Source organism: Macaca fascicularis, chromosome 2, assembly GCF_037993035.2.
Source record: "Macaca fascicularis isolate 582-1 chromosome 2, T2T-MFA8v1.1".
Classification (NCBI taxonomy): domain Eukaryota; kingdom Metazoa; phylum Chordata; class Mammalia; order Primates; family Cercopithecidae; genus Macaca; species Macaca fascicularis.
In genome coordinates this window covers 33,996,296-34,011,047 of record NC_088376.1, presented here as the reverse complement: position 1 = coordinate 34,011,047, position 14,752 = coordinate 33,996,296, and the positions used below count along the sequence as shown (strand labels likewise).

The window sequence follows — 14,752 nt, the reverse complement described above, 5'->3', positions numbered from 1 at the left end:
GCGACCGAGCGAGATTCCATCTCAACAAAAAAAAAAAAAAAAAAAAAAAAAGAAAGAAAGAAAGAAAGAAAGAAAGAAAGAAAAGAAAGGCAGGACTGTTTCATATGAGTAGGTACAAAGTAAAATCATTTTTATTCCATCAGAATGTTAAATGTTTTGTTAGTTATCAAGAAAAGTGTGCTTTTGTTTTAAATCTATATAGAAATAACCTTTTAAATTGAAAACTGCTTATACCTTGAAGCTAGGTTTTCATATTCAACAATTCCAAAGCTATGAGACAAAAACGTAGTTTTTAAGGATGGTCAATGGGCCTTACGTGATGGTGTCCGTCAACCACAAAAACTACTAGGGCAATTAACCACAAAAATCTCAAAACAGAACGTAAGTAAATGCCCATTTACAACATTTTCCTTCTTAAAATGTATTAACCAGTTAAGTTGTACCTGATACCAATGAGATTAGTTGCCAGCTTTTTTTTTCCCTTCCAAAGACATGTTAGTAAAATCTGCTGAAAAAAACAACTAGAGAGCAGGCCTCTAAATGCACCTTTCGTTTTTACTTCCCCTTCACTGTCATAAAAGTGATGCCGTTTGGCCATACTAAGTTGTTCAAATAAATATATGGACTTACAGCCTTTCCAACCGAAAAGGGTCCTTCAGGTCACTCAGTAATTCTCCTTAAAGATGAGATTAAGGTTCCCTTTAGGGAAGGACAGAATTACAGACGGACAGAATAGTTATGAGAAGTTCACTTCTAGCGGCTCCTATTTCTAAAGGACAGTCTAAACCCAGCAGTGCTTAAGCAGTCTGGTCCAGGCTGCAGAAGACTCTGGGACTAGGGTTCCCTCCCGCCCAACCTCACAGACTCAGCCCTGCCACCCCCATTCCAGTCCACTTTTAGGTCATCCATTCCATCAGTCTCCTCTGTGCAACCATAAACCTACCCAAGAATGTTTCGCATTGTCTAGATTCTAGAACTATCTGTTCACTTGACAACACCCTCCCCCTCGAGGTTTGTGCGTGAACTTGGGCACTGCGAACACATCTTCGTCATTTCTGCATCTCCAATCCCTGGCATAACCCCTGGCATATATTAGGTGTTTAATAAATCTTGTTAGGGCAAATAAGTGTCCAGCAGATCAACTCCCGCCCAAAGGAGGGAAAAAAAGTTGGTTAAGAAAGCTAGATGGGAACTTGGAGAAAGTTACCACTTGTGCAAACTACCCCTTCTCGGTGAAACAGATTTGACTGGGGGCAAAAGACAACGGAAGGAGGAGTATTTATCACAAGTCAAAAATCAGTAGTTACCTTCCCAGGTAATAAGAGGAAGCCAATTTGTCACCAGGTTCTGCTATAGTAGAAATCTACCTTTAAAGTAAACCTTAACCTTAAGGTAAAACGAACAATTCCGTGCTTCTTCACTTTTTTAAACATTTACATTTTGGCAAAGCAGGTTAACGTTTATTGAGGGGCACTGAGAATGGAGTAAATCCGGAGATAAGACGTCCAGGAAAGCTAGGAGACCGCAGCCATGGAGTCCTAGAGATTCGGAACCCAGCCCGGACAGCTTGAAACCATTACCTTCCCCCTTGCAGGGCAGCCTGGCGAGCCCCGAGGAACACAGTTCGCTTTACCTTTCCCTGTTGTGGTCGGAGCGGCCCCCGGGGCTTGCCCAAGTCTTGCCAGTAATCGAGCAGGCCTCAAACTAGGGGCAACCGCACCCACCGACCGCCAGAGACGGCGGGCCACGGGTGTTTGGAACCGTCGCCAGGGAGACGGCGCGGGGCATACTGGGAAGTCGGGATGAGGTTGCAGCAAGGCGGAAGTGTCCGCCGACCCAAGTAGGCGGAGAAAGGCGAGGAGGACCGGCGGGCCAAGCTTTCCTAGCCTGACGGTAGCCACTTCGGAACGTACGTCCCAGCCCTCTTTAGCTACTTAGCGCCTCCGGGCCCGGGAGCACCTGCGCCTTGGCGCCGTCTGGCGCCACCGGCATCCCGGAAGTGTACTTCCCAGAGACGTCACACGGGATACTTCCGGTTCCCGCTCTTGGGGTTGAACTCTCACGTGCAGGAGCCAGTCCTTGCTGGGCTCTAGCAGGCTTCTGAAGGAGGAGCTACTCCTTTGGGAGGAAAGAGCAGGTGGGCTCTGCTGCAGGTCCGGGCGGCGGGTTGTGAGGGCCGAGGTGGCACGGTGTGTGAAGGCCTGTGTTTGAAGACTTAGGTCAAACCTTTTGCCCGCCTTTTCCCTGTGCAGCTATGTGCAACTGTCTATGCAAGGCCCTGTAAGTTGAATAGGACGAGTTGACAGGGTCTCTGCTTGTCGACGCTTTACAAGACTGCCTTGCAAAGAAATAAGTACTATACAGGATAGGGTTCTGAGATACTGACAGGGCTGGGACTAGCGTGAGGTAAGTGTAAAATGTAAATGGATCTCAATAAAATTCAGTAATCAAGATAAGTTTTAATGCAATATCTCTAAAAATCGAAATTACTGCAAAAAAAAAAAATCCATGAGTGACAAAATGTCACGATTTTAATGTAACAGTACCGTGCTGCACCATATTGAAGTCTGAGGCGCCAAAAGAAAAACCATCAATTCTGATCCTGCGAGTTAAGTTAGCCAGATGAGGAAGAGTAACTGGGCCAGATACGCAAAATAAGATGATGAAGGCCTGGCGCGGTGGCTCACGCCTGTAATCCCAGCACTTTGGGAGGCCGAGGCAGGCGGATCACCAGGTCAGGAGATCGAGACCATCCTGGCTAACACGGTGAAACCCCGTCTCTACTAAAAACACACACACACAAATTAGCCGGGCGAGGTGGCGGGCGCCTGTAGTCCCAGCTACTCGGGAGGCTGAGGCAGGAGAATGGCGTGAACCCAGGAGGCGGAGCTTGCGGTGAGCCGAGATCGTGCCACTGCACTCCAGCCTGGGCGACAGAGCGAGACTCCGTCTCAAAAACAAAACAAAAAAAGACGATGAAAAGAGCTCGTGGTTAGGGGTGTAACTGGATAGAGGGGTTCCTAGAGGCATGAAGCAGTTTTCCTTATACCAAAAACTATGCCAATTAAGAAGGGCCCGCAAGCCTAAAGTCTGAAAGAAGTTCCGTGACTATCAATACAAAAGAAAAACTTGATCACTATCATAGGTCCTACACAACTCACTTTACTGAAGCCCAAATGCTTTGTGATTATGAGATGAATAATGATACCATTTTTTAAGCTTAGGACATTTTACTTTGACCCCACAAAACAAATACTCTGTGCTGTAAGATGTTGACTATTACCACTTCAGAATCAAAGTTCAGAGAACTTCTATACTTGTGTGTCAGTAATGGACTTTAATGGTTTTTCTTTAGAATTAGCAGCAGCCTCTGTCACCATCCAAAGATCACAACCCATGAAACCATTGAGTTTGTGCTTTGTATCAGAAAGCAGAGGAGAATGAAAAAGCAAACCGCTAACATTGCTTGAGGATCTAGGTAAGAATTTATGGATGTTGATATCTATGTTCTATCTAAAGAACACTTCATAACATTTGCTGTTGATTTAGTGGTGCTGGAAGCAATGACTTGGTGCCCTACAACTAGCATCAATTGAAAATGCTTTCTGTTGTTTTAAACAGGCGATTAATTCTTTAGACTGTCGTCATGGGTATCCGAGGACTAATGAGTTTTGTTGAAGATCACAGTAATGAGTTCTTCACTGATTTGAAGTTGCGGGACACAAAAATTGTCATTGATGGCTATGCTCTTTTCCACCGTCTTTCCTTCAATTCAAACTTGGAGCTCCGGTATGGTGGGGACTATGATTCTTTTGCAGATATTGTACAAAACTTCTTTGAATCACTGTTTGCTTGTAATATATGCCCATATGTTGTATTAGATGGAGGATGTGACATTTCGGATAAAAAGCTTACAACTTTAAAGGACAGAGCTAGAGAGAAGATCCAGATGGCCCATTCCCTTTCTGTTGGTGGGAGTGGGTATGTATGTCCCTTACTCATCCGGGAAGTATTCATACAAGTTTTGATCAAGCTGCAGGTATGTTTTGTCCAGTGCTTTTCAGAAGCAGATCGGGACATTATGACACTTGCTAATCATTGGAATTGCCCTGTGTTATCGTCAGATAGTGACTTTTGCATTTTTGACCTGAAAACTGGGTTTTGCCCATTGAATAGCTTTCAGTGGAGAAATATTAACACTATTAAGGGCACACAAAACTATATCCCTGCCAAATGCTTTTCCCTTGATGCATTCTGCCATCACTTTAGCAATATGAATAAAGCTCTACTACCTCTCTTTGCGGTGCTATGTGGAAATGACCATATTAATCTACCTATCATGGAGACATTCTTAAGTAAAGCACGTCTTCCTCTTGGAGCTACCAGTTCTAAAGGGAGGAGACACCACCGAATCCTGGGACTTCTGAATTGGTTGTCTCATTTTGCCAACCCTACTGAAGCACTAGATAATGTTCTGAAATACCTCCCAAAAAAGGATCGAGAAAATGTTAAGGAACTTCTGTGCGGTTCCATGGAAGAATACCAACAGTCCCGGGTGAAGCTGCAGGACTTCTTCCAGTGTGGTACTTATGCCTGTCCAGATGCCTTGAATCTTGGTTTACCAGAATGGGTATTAGTGGCTTTAGCTAAAGGCCAGCTATCACCTTTCATCAGTGATGCTTTGGTCCTAAGACGGACCATTCTTCACACACAGGTGGAGAACATGCAGCAACCAAATGCCCACAGAATATCTCAGCCCATCAGGCAAATCATCTATGGGCTTCTTTTAAATGCCTCACCACATCTGGACAAGACATCCAGGAATGCATTGCCTCCTCAGCCTCTAGCTTTCAGTGAAATGGAAAGGATTAATAAGAATATCAAAACCTCAATCATTGATGCAGTAGAACTGGCCAAGGATCATTCTGACTTAAGCAAATTGACTGAGGTAAGTATTTGTAATACTAATGAAATTTTTGTAAAGTACAGGTTACAAAGTGCTGTCTTGTATATTAGCTCGCTTACTATAACAAACTGATGAGGTTGAGTGCTATCTTGCCCTCATTTCATAGCTAAGAAATCTAGAAATTGAGTGAACTAGGTAATGTCTTAGCCAGAGAGTGACAGTGCTAGGACTCAAACCCAGCTCTTTTAGCTCTAAATCTACCATTTCCACTATACTTCAGTAGTCTGTGCTATCTTCACAGTTATTACTACTATATTGTTATTACTACTAGGTTAATACTAGCTATCAATAGAATGGGATTATGTGGCTAAAAAGGAAAAAAAATTCACAACTGAAAGAAAAAGTATAGACAGTAATGATAGGCATAATATCTCAGACTACATCAGATTTCAAATAAGGTTAGTGCTGATACTAAGGTCTAATTTTTTAACTTTTATGAATGAAGACCTTTTTTAAAATAGGTTTTTGTGGCCGGGCGTGATGGTTCACGCCTGTAATCCCAGTACTTTGGGAGGCCGAGGCAGACGGATCACGAGGTCAGGAGATCGAGACCATCCTGGCTAACAAGGTGAAACCCCGTCTCTACTAAAAGTACAAAAATTAGCCAGGCATGGTGGCAGGCGCCTGTAGTCCCAGCTGCTCGGGAGGCTGAGGCAGGAAAGTGGTGTGAACCTGGGAGGCAGAGCTTGCAGTGACCACAGATTACGCCACTGCACTCGACTCCGTCTTAAAACAAAACAAAAAAAATAGGTTTTTGTGTCATTATGGTTATTTGCCTAGTTTGATACAGAAAACATGACTCAGCCTAACTCAGTGTTGCTTAAACCTGAGTAACAGACCACCTTTTCAAGGAGAAAAAAATTCTCATGGATCGCGGTGTTGTCTTTTTATATTACATATTTAAAATTACAAATAGATATGAAACGATGCTCATAAAAGAACTAGATTCAGAAATTAAATACAGATAACTTAAAACAAAAAAAAAAAATTGCAATGCCCATTAGGGGATTTTCTTAGATCCAATGAAATATTCAGTCTCATAAGACTCATAGACCACACGTGGCACCAGTCTACTCAAGGATGTAGGACAGCAACCACAGCTTCCCAGTGGGTTTGAGTCACGTTTTCCTTTTCTGTCAGAGTTCTCCCAGCACTGTTATCGGTCTACATCAAAGGTTTACCAACATTGGTGATTTTGTCCCCCAGAGGACATTTGGCAATGCCTGGAGACGTTTTTGTTGTCCCTACCTAGGGAGTAGAAGGGGTAGTGGTTGCTACCGGTATCTAGTGGGGAGAGGCCAAAGATGCTGCTAAGTTATACAGTCTGTACTTACAGTGCACAGGAAAGTGCCCCATAACAAAGAATCTCTAGCCCAAAACACCAGTAGTGCCATTCCCTGGGCTACACAGCTGACCAGGAACTAGCCTCTTAGCCTCCTCATCAGTCACATCTCAGACAGGAGGAGATGAATGTCATAGTGTATGAGTGCAAGAGCCTTCTTGGCATGGGGCAGTGAGTCTAAGAGCCTTCTTGGCATTGGCGAGTGACTGTTAAACCCCCAGGGTTTCTTTGGTGGCGGAGTGAAGAAAATGTTTTGGAATTAGTGATGGCTGTACAAGTTTATAAATATACTAAACCAAGGCAAGGTGGCTCATATCTGTAAGCCCAGCACTTTGGGAGGCCAAAGTGGGAGGATCACTTGAGGCCAGTAGTTCAAGACCAGCGCCTGGGCAACACAAGAAGACTCTGTCTCTACAAAAAAAAAAAACTAAAAATTAGCCAGGCATGGTGGTACAGCTACTCAAGAAGCTGAGGTTGGAGGATTGTTGAGCCCAGGAGGTCAAGCCTGCAGTGAGCTGTGATTGTGCTCCCTGTTGAGCAAAACCCTGTCTCTAAAAATATATATACACTAAACCCACTGAATTGTATACTTTAAAAGGATGATTTTTATTACATATGAATTATATCTCAGTTAAATAAAGGAGAATAAAAAGGTTTCACTGGCTTAAAAGCCCCATTCCCTATAGGATCCAGTCTTTCTTATAATTCATGCCATAAACATAGCTAGCTAGGTCCCTGAGAGGGATATCCTACTTAAGACACTGCACTCAGGGAAACCCCAAGATATGGTGTCCCCACTAGGTATTTATAGTTCATTTATATATAGTTTAAGCTTAGATGCAATTTTATAAGTCATCTTTATAATGCTTGGTAACACAACTGACAACCTACCTTTAGCACATTTCCAGGGGTACAAAACTAGAAAGTGGAGCATAAGTCAAATTCTCAAACAAGGGATTTATTAACACTTTACCCACACCAATAAAATTCAAACTGTAGCTACATTCTTAATGTTTTGCTAAAATTACATTTCTGCTCAAACATAAATGGTGCTGTTGAAGGAGAGTTTTTTAAAAAAAAATTTAATGGCTTTACTGAGAAGTAATGTACAGTGAAGTGCACATATTTAAAGTGTGTACTTTAATGAGTTTTGACATGTCTACATCTGTGAAGTCATCCTGCAATTAAAATAATGAAGGTATCCATAACCCCTAAAGTTTCATCTTGTTCCTTTGCAATTCATGCTTCCTTGAGTATAAACATAGTAAAGTGCACAAATAATTTGTACAGCATGATAAATTTTTGCAAGGTCTATACATCCATGGAAAGAATCATTATTGCCAACCCAGAAGCTTCTCCTAGTTTCTGGTTCCAGTTACTCGCTCTGCAACTCCCTATCATCACTCTCCTGACTGTTTAACACCACAGAATAGTTTTAACTGAATTTTTACTTTAGAAATGAACTCTTTCATCTGGATTTTATTCCACATGAGATTCATTTGCATTGCTGTGAGTAGGTGATCATTCATTTCTCGTTGCTGTAACATTATTCTATTTTGGTATATTACTATTATACACTTATGAGCATTTTTTTTCATTATACAGCTTATGAGCATTCGGGTTCTTTCCAATTTTCCATTTCCATGTGTTCATCAGCCATTTGATATTCTGTTATATGAAGTTTCTGTACAGTTTTTTGCTCATTTTTGTTACCATATACGGTACCTTTGTCAAATAACATATTGTGAATAGTCTCTCCCATTGTTTACTCACTCTTTAGTATGTTTTGATGAACAGAAGTTCTTAATATACTCTAATTTAAATTTTTATTATTTGTGGTTACCACTTTTGTGAACTGCTTAAGAAATTGCCTACTCCAGGGTCATGAAAATTTTTTGCTGTTCACGTTTAGCATTTAGATCTATAACTTAGCTAGAATTGGTTTTTTGTGGGTGCGTATGGTGTGAAATAGGGATCAGGACACCTTTTTCCCCCACATGGAAATCCAACTGAATCCATGAGTATAGCAGGCTGCTTATATTCCTTGCTAAGTAGAGATGACTTAGTGTTCTCATCATTTACCTGGATTCAAAATAGAGTGAAATTTTAGTTCACTCTCTGTACTGTGCTATCACCCAGCTTTCTCTTGGCATAAATTAATCAATTCTGAATTTAGCTCAATGCTTAATTGTTCTAATTAGCCCATGAAAATTATAAATGTACCAGGTGCTAATGTGATTCCAAACACAAATGCAGGAACAAGTATAGAAACCTTGTGATAGTACCTATTCATTTTGTTTTTTACATCTTGTTGTAATACATTATCTGCTTTGACCAGCTGTTGTTAATAGAAACTGTACAGTCTCTCATTTAATTCCCACAATAACCACATGGGATAGGTTTTCATTTTGGTTATGTTAGTTGCAATGGACAGAGCACCATTCAAGTTAACCAATGGGAGGTTAATCATAAGGAGACACAGAAGTGGATCATTCTTAAGGAGTAAGGCAGCCAAGACCAGTAGACCAGTCTCTCCGGGCCTCTCTGCCTCTCGGGACAGCTGCTTCTGCAGGCTTCTACTTTCGCTCCCCCTGGGGAAGAGGGAAAGTAGTGGTCACATGGGATAGAACCTAACTTTAAGGGCTGTGAGTTGAGTACTTCCCCTTTTGGAAGGGACTGAGGACTGGTGAGTTTGATGAAACATCTTATATAAGTCATTATAATGACCATTTTACAGATAAGTCAGACAGACTGGAGAAAAGGTCTGAAACCTTTCGAAGAAGGCCATAGGGTTAGTGCAGGGCACAACAACTCTGAAGTCACAGCCAGACTGCTTTGTTTATGAAAAGTTGTAACTTGGCTCTATAATTCAGTAATTTAAATATTATATATCAGAAAAGAATTGGTGTATTTTCTCAGCTCTACTTAGTGCATTTTAAAAACCAGTTTAAGAGTTTAGTTTCCACTTTAAATTTAAGTAGTTAAAACTACTTCCAGTAGGGGTGACTGGTTATACTATAAAGCTCTTTGCATATTTCTCATTTTAAAATTTTTATCACAATATTATTAAAAGCAATATTTAGAAATAATCGTACTAAAGTTTTCATGCATTAATGACAAAACTATTTTGTCATTTATGATGTGTTTTGTTTCAGGTGAACATCTCTAGTCTCAGCTGTCAACCACTCTTTCTACTAACTAGATGTTACGTGCTAAGAAATCTATCACCATCTCGACTTTCCAGAAAGCAGAAAATCTTTTTCTGGCTGTGTGCAGACACTAGGGATACAACTTTTTTTTTCTTAAAGTTTGATTTTAAAGTCCCCCAGAAGATGCCCTTTTAATATTCCTATGAGTGCATGACCTGTAAGGTCCCTTCTGGTTCTTACAAGTCTTGGTAATTCATTGAGGTAAAATTATTTCAACAAGAACCTCAGTGCTCTTACAGCTGTTTTACTTCTGAGCTTTTACTTGAAGTACATTTTAAACCATGAAGTAAAAGTGAGTGTGGTGTGTTACTGCAAGCACAATGCAAGTAGTCCTTAAAATATTCCTGTCTCCCTTGAATATACCTCTAATCTACAAGCAGCCCCCTGGGACAATCCCTGTGTGTCTTTTATGCAAAGACAATAAAGCATTCAACAGGGAAGGGACATGAGACAGGACCCAAACAAATAGAAAGAGTATATGCCACAAAGGGTTCCTATAAGCAACGTTTGTCTTCTGGAGGCAATTAGTAATGGCATCATGTTGAAGGCAAATGCCTGTTGCACAGGCAACAGGTGGGGTTGAGTATAGAGCTTTGTTTCTCAAAGTAGAATAGTTGGGCTGCTAGTTAAAATGTATATTCCTGGGCTCTCTCTCATGTTAGTCAATCAAAATTTATGGAGTAGGGCCTGAGGATTGAATTTTTAACAAGCTTCCCATGTGACATGTGCACTGAAGATGCTCACCAGCGTATACAAAGAGGATGGAATGACATAAGTAAAGGTTGTGTAGGAGTATGCAGTACACCCAGTCAACCAACCATATTTATAAAGCATCTCATTCATGTTCTAAATGCTGTGAGTGTGGCTGATTTTTTTTTCCCACAAGAAGTTTAACAGCTGACAGAAGTTTCATTAGCATTAAATCTCTTCATGCTATGGTGGAAAAAAAAAATAACAGACATTTCCCAAAGTAACTTGCAGGATGCTTGGTGTGTATTTTCAGCTCTCCTTGAGGCGGCGGCAGATGCTTCTGTTAGAAACCCTGAAGGTGAAACAGACCATCCTGGAGCCAATCCCTGCCTCACTGAAGTTGCCCGTTGCTGTCAGTTGCTACTGGTTGCAGCACACTGAGACCAAAACAAAGCTACATCATCTACAATCCTTACTGCTCGCAATGCTAATGGGACCCTTGACTGCCATAATCAACAGCCCTGGTAGGTAACTGGAAATTACAGGAGTATATTGTTGCATGTTGCTTGCAAACTGTTTGCTCAAGAGTTTACACAAACAAAAAAGTATTCTTGGATTATTTACTCCCATTAATTATATCAGAACTTAGATGTGGAGTCACCAAAATATCATTCATTCATTGGTAAATATTTTTTAACACTTCATGTGCTAGGTTCAGTGCTGGAGGGCTTGAATCTTAAGTATACAGCAGTGAGATGTGTTGGGATACTGCCAACTCCCATCTCTGGTGGCACCTACTGCTTTAACTTGTGAAGTATGACAGTGTATTTTGCCAGCTGCATTTGTATTCCATGTTCCCTATCCAATTATTCGCACAGCAGCAATGTCATCACAAGAAACTTGCCCAGAAGTGAAACTTCTAAATACCTACAGCCACTGCATTCTTGCTTATACGTCTTTTTATTCCTTTTTCTCTGCTGTCAGTTTCAATTAGTATGTAAGTAGTGATGACATAGTAATTTGTCTTTTTTTTTTTTTTGAGATGGAGTCTCACTCTGTTGCCTAGGCTGGATTGCAGTGGCACAATCCTGGCTCACTGCAACCTCTGCCGCCTGGGTTCAAGCGATTCTCCTGCCTCAGCCTCCCGAGTAGCTGGGATTACAGGAGCCTGCCACCACACCCAGCTAATTTTTGTATTTTTAGTAGTGACAGGGTTTCACCATCTTGGTCAGGCTGGTCTTGAACTCCTGATCTTGTGATACACCTGCCTGAGCCTCCCAAAGTGCTGGGATTACAGGCATGAGCCACCGCGCCCAGCCAGTAGTATCTCTTAAATACACCGAAGCAAGTTTATCTGCGTATAATACAAGGTGAAGTAAATGCTGAAACATTGGGACACTTTAATACTCTAGTGGAATATCCTCTTTAAAGATTATGAATGCTCTACCACTGTATAAATATGTATAATAATTATACTCTAGAATAGTACTATCTAATATGGTGGCTACTAGCCAGACATGGCCAAAGTTAAATTCCATTTAAATTAAAAATTGAGGTTTTCAGTCACACTAGCCACACTTCAAGTGTCAGGTAGTCACATATGGCCATAGACTAGCTTACTGTATTGGACAGCACTGCAGAAAGTTCTATTAGATAGTGCTACTCCAGTTTACTATTTTATAAGTTAGATAAAAGAATGGAACAGCATGGACTCCTGTTTCCCAAGTATTAAGGCTCAAGCTTGCCAGCTGTCAGAGGGACTATTGTTATACGACAGCCAGCTTAAAACAAATCAGTGAAGGCCCACTGCTGCTTTATGAACACAGATTTAGGGTATTTCCTCTGACTGAATAATAAATACACTGTAAGAAAGCTCTCAGAGCACAAGCCTATTAAGTTTTTACCTGAGTCCAACAGAAGGGGCATGTCAAGGGTCTGTTTCTTTTCTTTTAGGAAATGTGGACCCTTTCCCCAGGCAGGCTCAGTGCCTTGCTGCTCGCTAGTTGGTAAAAGGTGGGCCTCCTTTTTATTATTTTCAAATTGGTCCAGATGTTAATTTTGTGTACCCCTGCCCAAACAAATCTGTAGAAACTTACAGCTAAACACATGCAACATTCCTTATTTCCTAGGATTGTTGCTTCTTGCCCCTTATCCTACTATGAAAAGAAGCTGATTATTTGCCAGATTATCCAAGTCATACTTTAGCTTCCTCCCATAAAACACAGAGGTCAAAATGTGTTTTGAACACACAGGTTGTTTCTTTAACACAAATGTACCACAGCATGGGAGTTTCGGTGAAAGAGAACAGTAAAGAGAGTAATATTTAATAGTCATTTGTATTTTTCATAGACACAGATTTAGGGTTTAGAGAATTCAAATGCAGACATGTTTATAGTCAGGTAGTAGACCAGTGGAAGAGATCTTATTTCAGGGAAAAAGTAAATTCTGATGGGTTGAATAAAGTTAGGTCATCATTAAAAAAACAGTTCAATATCACTATTTCAATTTATACAGCAAGGCATTTATGAAGCCAGAAGAGAAAAACATCTTAGTTTTTTTCAATGCATTGTTTTCTGTATGGAATTTGTAGTATATGTGGGGAAATGAAAAGCTGTTACAGTGCTTTTGAAATACTGCCCTTGGATTGTTTCTTTATTTAGGTAAGGAAGAGCTGCAGGAAGATGGTGCTAAGATGTTGTATGCAGAGTTCCAAAGAGTGAAGGTGCAGACACGGCTGGGCACAAGACTGGACTTAGACACAGCTCACATCTTCTGTCAGTGGCAGTCCTGTCTCCAGATGGGGATGTATCTCAACCAGCTGTTGTCCACTCCTCTCCCAGAGCCAGACCTAACTCGGTAAGCACCATGGGAAACTTTAGTTCAGATGGAAGCACACAAAAGTAAATACAGTACTTTCACTTACATTTAAAGCAACAAAGTTACTTAAAAAAAAAAAAACAAACAAAAAAAAAACAAAACCTAATCTTAGTGTAATTGATTTTGAGTCACTGTTACAGCTGAAGAGCTGGAAACAGGAAAAATATTAAATTTACATATTCTCAAAGAATGTTTCCATGATTCAATTCAATTTTAAAACATCAGTTCCTTTAAGTAAAACATTAATATGTGGGAGAGGGGAAGTAACTGTTGGTAGGATATAACTCTCTCCTTTCCTCTTGGTCTTTAAATGTCACTTTGTAGAGCCTTTTTCTGATAACCCACCCTAGTGAGACATACTGTCTACCCTCATTCACTCTAGTCCTGTTACTCTGTATTTTTTTTAACTGCATTCCTTACCACCTGGCATATAGCTTACTCATTCATTCAAATATTAAATGCCTACCCTGTGCTAGGGTGTAGGGACAAAAACAGAATCTCTGCTCTAATGGAGTTTTCATTCTAAGTGAGATGATGAGTAGATGCCCAAGTGAACTTAACATAGGATGTTTGCTTTACCAGGCAAGAAAGACAATAAGGGAGTTGAGCCTATGTGCCACAGAGTAATTATAATGTTTGTCTGTGGAGTTTAAGCTGGGTATCATAAAAAGAAATGACAGCAGCAGTAGGGTGTGGAGCAGTGAAAACAGTGATAGGATCAGTGGATTGGACATCTTGGTAATTGACCATCCAGGAGGTACTTGAGGGAGAGATGAAGATAAAAAGGAGATAGATTATGTTTTGTTTGTCTCTCCACTAAGATGTAAACTCTATGGGTAGAGGGGCTTGTCTATTTAATTTGCTGTTGCAGCCCCAGTGCCTTCAATACTTTGAATGAGGATATATGGAGGCATACAAAATATGGTGGGACTTTATATATTTCAAGGTAAAAAGCCTCCTGGCAGTAAACAGTGTTGTTAGTGTATCTCTGGGCCTTATATCTGAGCTAACACAAATAAGACTAATTGGCCTTTGACCCATGGATTCTTTATTTCTTTTGTTTAATAATTTAAGGTCATTCTTGACTGGATCCTCTTTAGTTACCACAAATCCTTTTAAAACAAAACAGGAAACACAAAACCAAACAGTTCTCTTAATCATGATTTAAAGAGCAGGACTGTTCTTGAATCTCAGCATAACCAAGGCTTTTTACACAGAGATTTTACACTGATTAAATGATGGTTCTACATGGATTGCTAAGGTACCAGTTCATCAGCTTTGTCCATAACTAATAAACTTGTGGATTCCAATTAATCTCATCTTCTATTTGTGAAGGTTTTAGTCCCAGTGAATGACCTTGCAGATGATGCCAATAAATTTTCTCATATTCTAACAAACCACCTATTTGGTTTATCAGGGTCATTTTAAATTGCTTTTCTTTAAAATTAAAGTGTTAAAGACACCTCCTCAGCCTTGGGACTAACTGCAGAACGAACTAAGCATGCATCATGTAATTTGTTGATGAAAAGTTTTTAAGTATCACCAGCAAAGAATCTTTGTCATACCAGCTCAGTTCCTTCCTTCAAAGAACAGATTATTCTTAAGTAATTTCAATAATATTATAGAGCAATAAGAGCTCTCATTATTTAGATGCATTTGTTGAAGCTA

The 14,752-nt window shown here is 40.4% G+C and overlaps 3 protein-coding genes across 52 annotated transcripts in view; 1 reads left to right on the top strand and 2 right to left on the bottom strand.

Annotated features, from left to right (window-relative positions):
* The window catches only part of NEK11 (NIMA related kinase 11), a 316,552-nt gene extending 314,784 nt beyond the window's left edge, over nucleotides 1-1,768 (bottom strand). For 17 of the 35 annotated variants that reach the window (XR_012430687.1, XR_012430688.1, XR_012430689.1 and 14 more), the window contains exon 1: nucleotides 1,581-1,768. The gene's annotated coding sequence lies outside the window, so the exon portion shown is untranslated. Of the gene's footprint in view, nucleotides 1-630; nucleotides 700-1,580 lie in introns of all 35 variants that reach the window. The other 18 variants (XM_074031029.1, XM_074031026.1, XM_005545747.5 and 15 more) reach the window with 3 other exon arrangements.
* Nucleotides 1,769-1,842: 74 nt separating this feature from the next.
* On the top strand, nucleotides 1,843-10,735 carry ASTE1 (asteroid homolog 1). The gene is made up of 5 exons (XM_065539901.1): nucleotides 1,843-2,137; nucleotides 3,356-3,478; nucleotides 3,622-4,738; nucleotides 4,841-4,889; nucleotides 10,674-10,735. The coding sequence occupies exons 3-5, from the start codon at nucleotides 3,647-3,649 to the stop codon at nucleotides 10,733-10,735; spliced, it is 1,203 nt and encodes a 400-aa protein (XP_065395973.1). The 5' UTR covers nucleotides 1,843-2,137; nucleotides 3,356-3,478; nucleotides 3,622-3,646.
* Nucleotides 10,736-12,496: 1,761 nt separating this feature from the next.
* The window catches only part of ATP2C1 (ATPase secretory pathway Ca2+ transporting 1), a 158,017-nt gene continuing 155,761 nt past the window's right edge, over nucleotides 12,497-14,752 (bottom strand). For all 16 annotated transcript variants that reach the window (XR_012430684.1, XR_012430685.1, XM_065539881.2 and 13 more), the window contains one exon: nucleotides 12,497-13,055. Coding sequence is in view for 14 of the 16 variants with exons in the window: in XM_065539881.2 (XP_065395953.1) it covers nucleotides 12,960-13,055 (96 nt within the window). In the remaining 2 variants the exon portion in view is untranslated. The remainder of the gene's footprint in view (nucleotides 13,056-14,752) is intronic.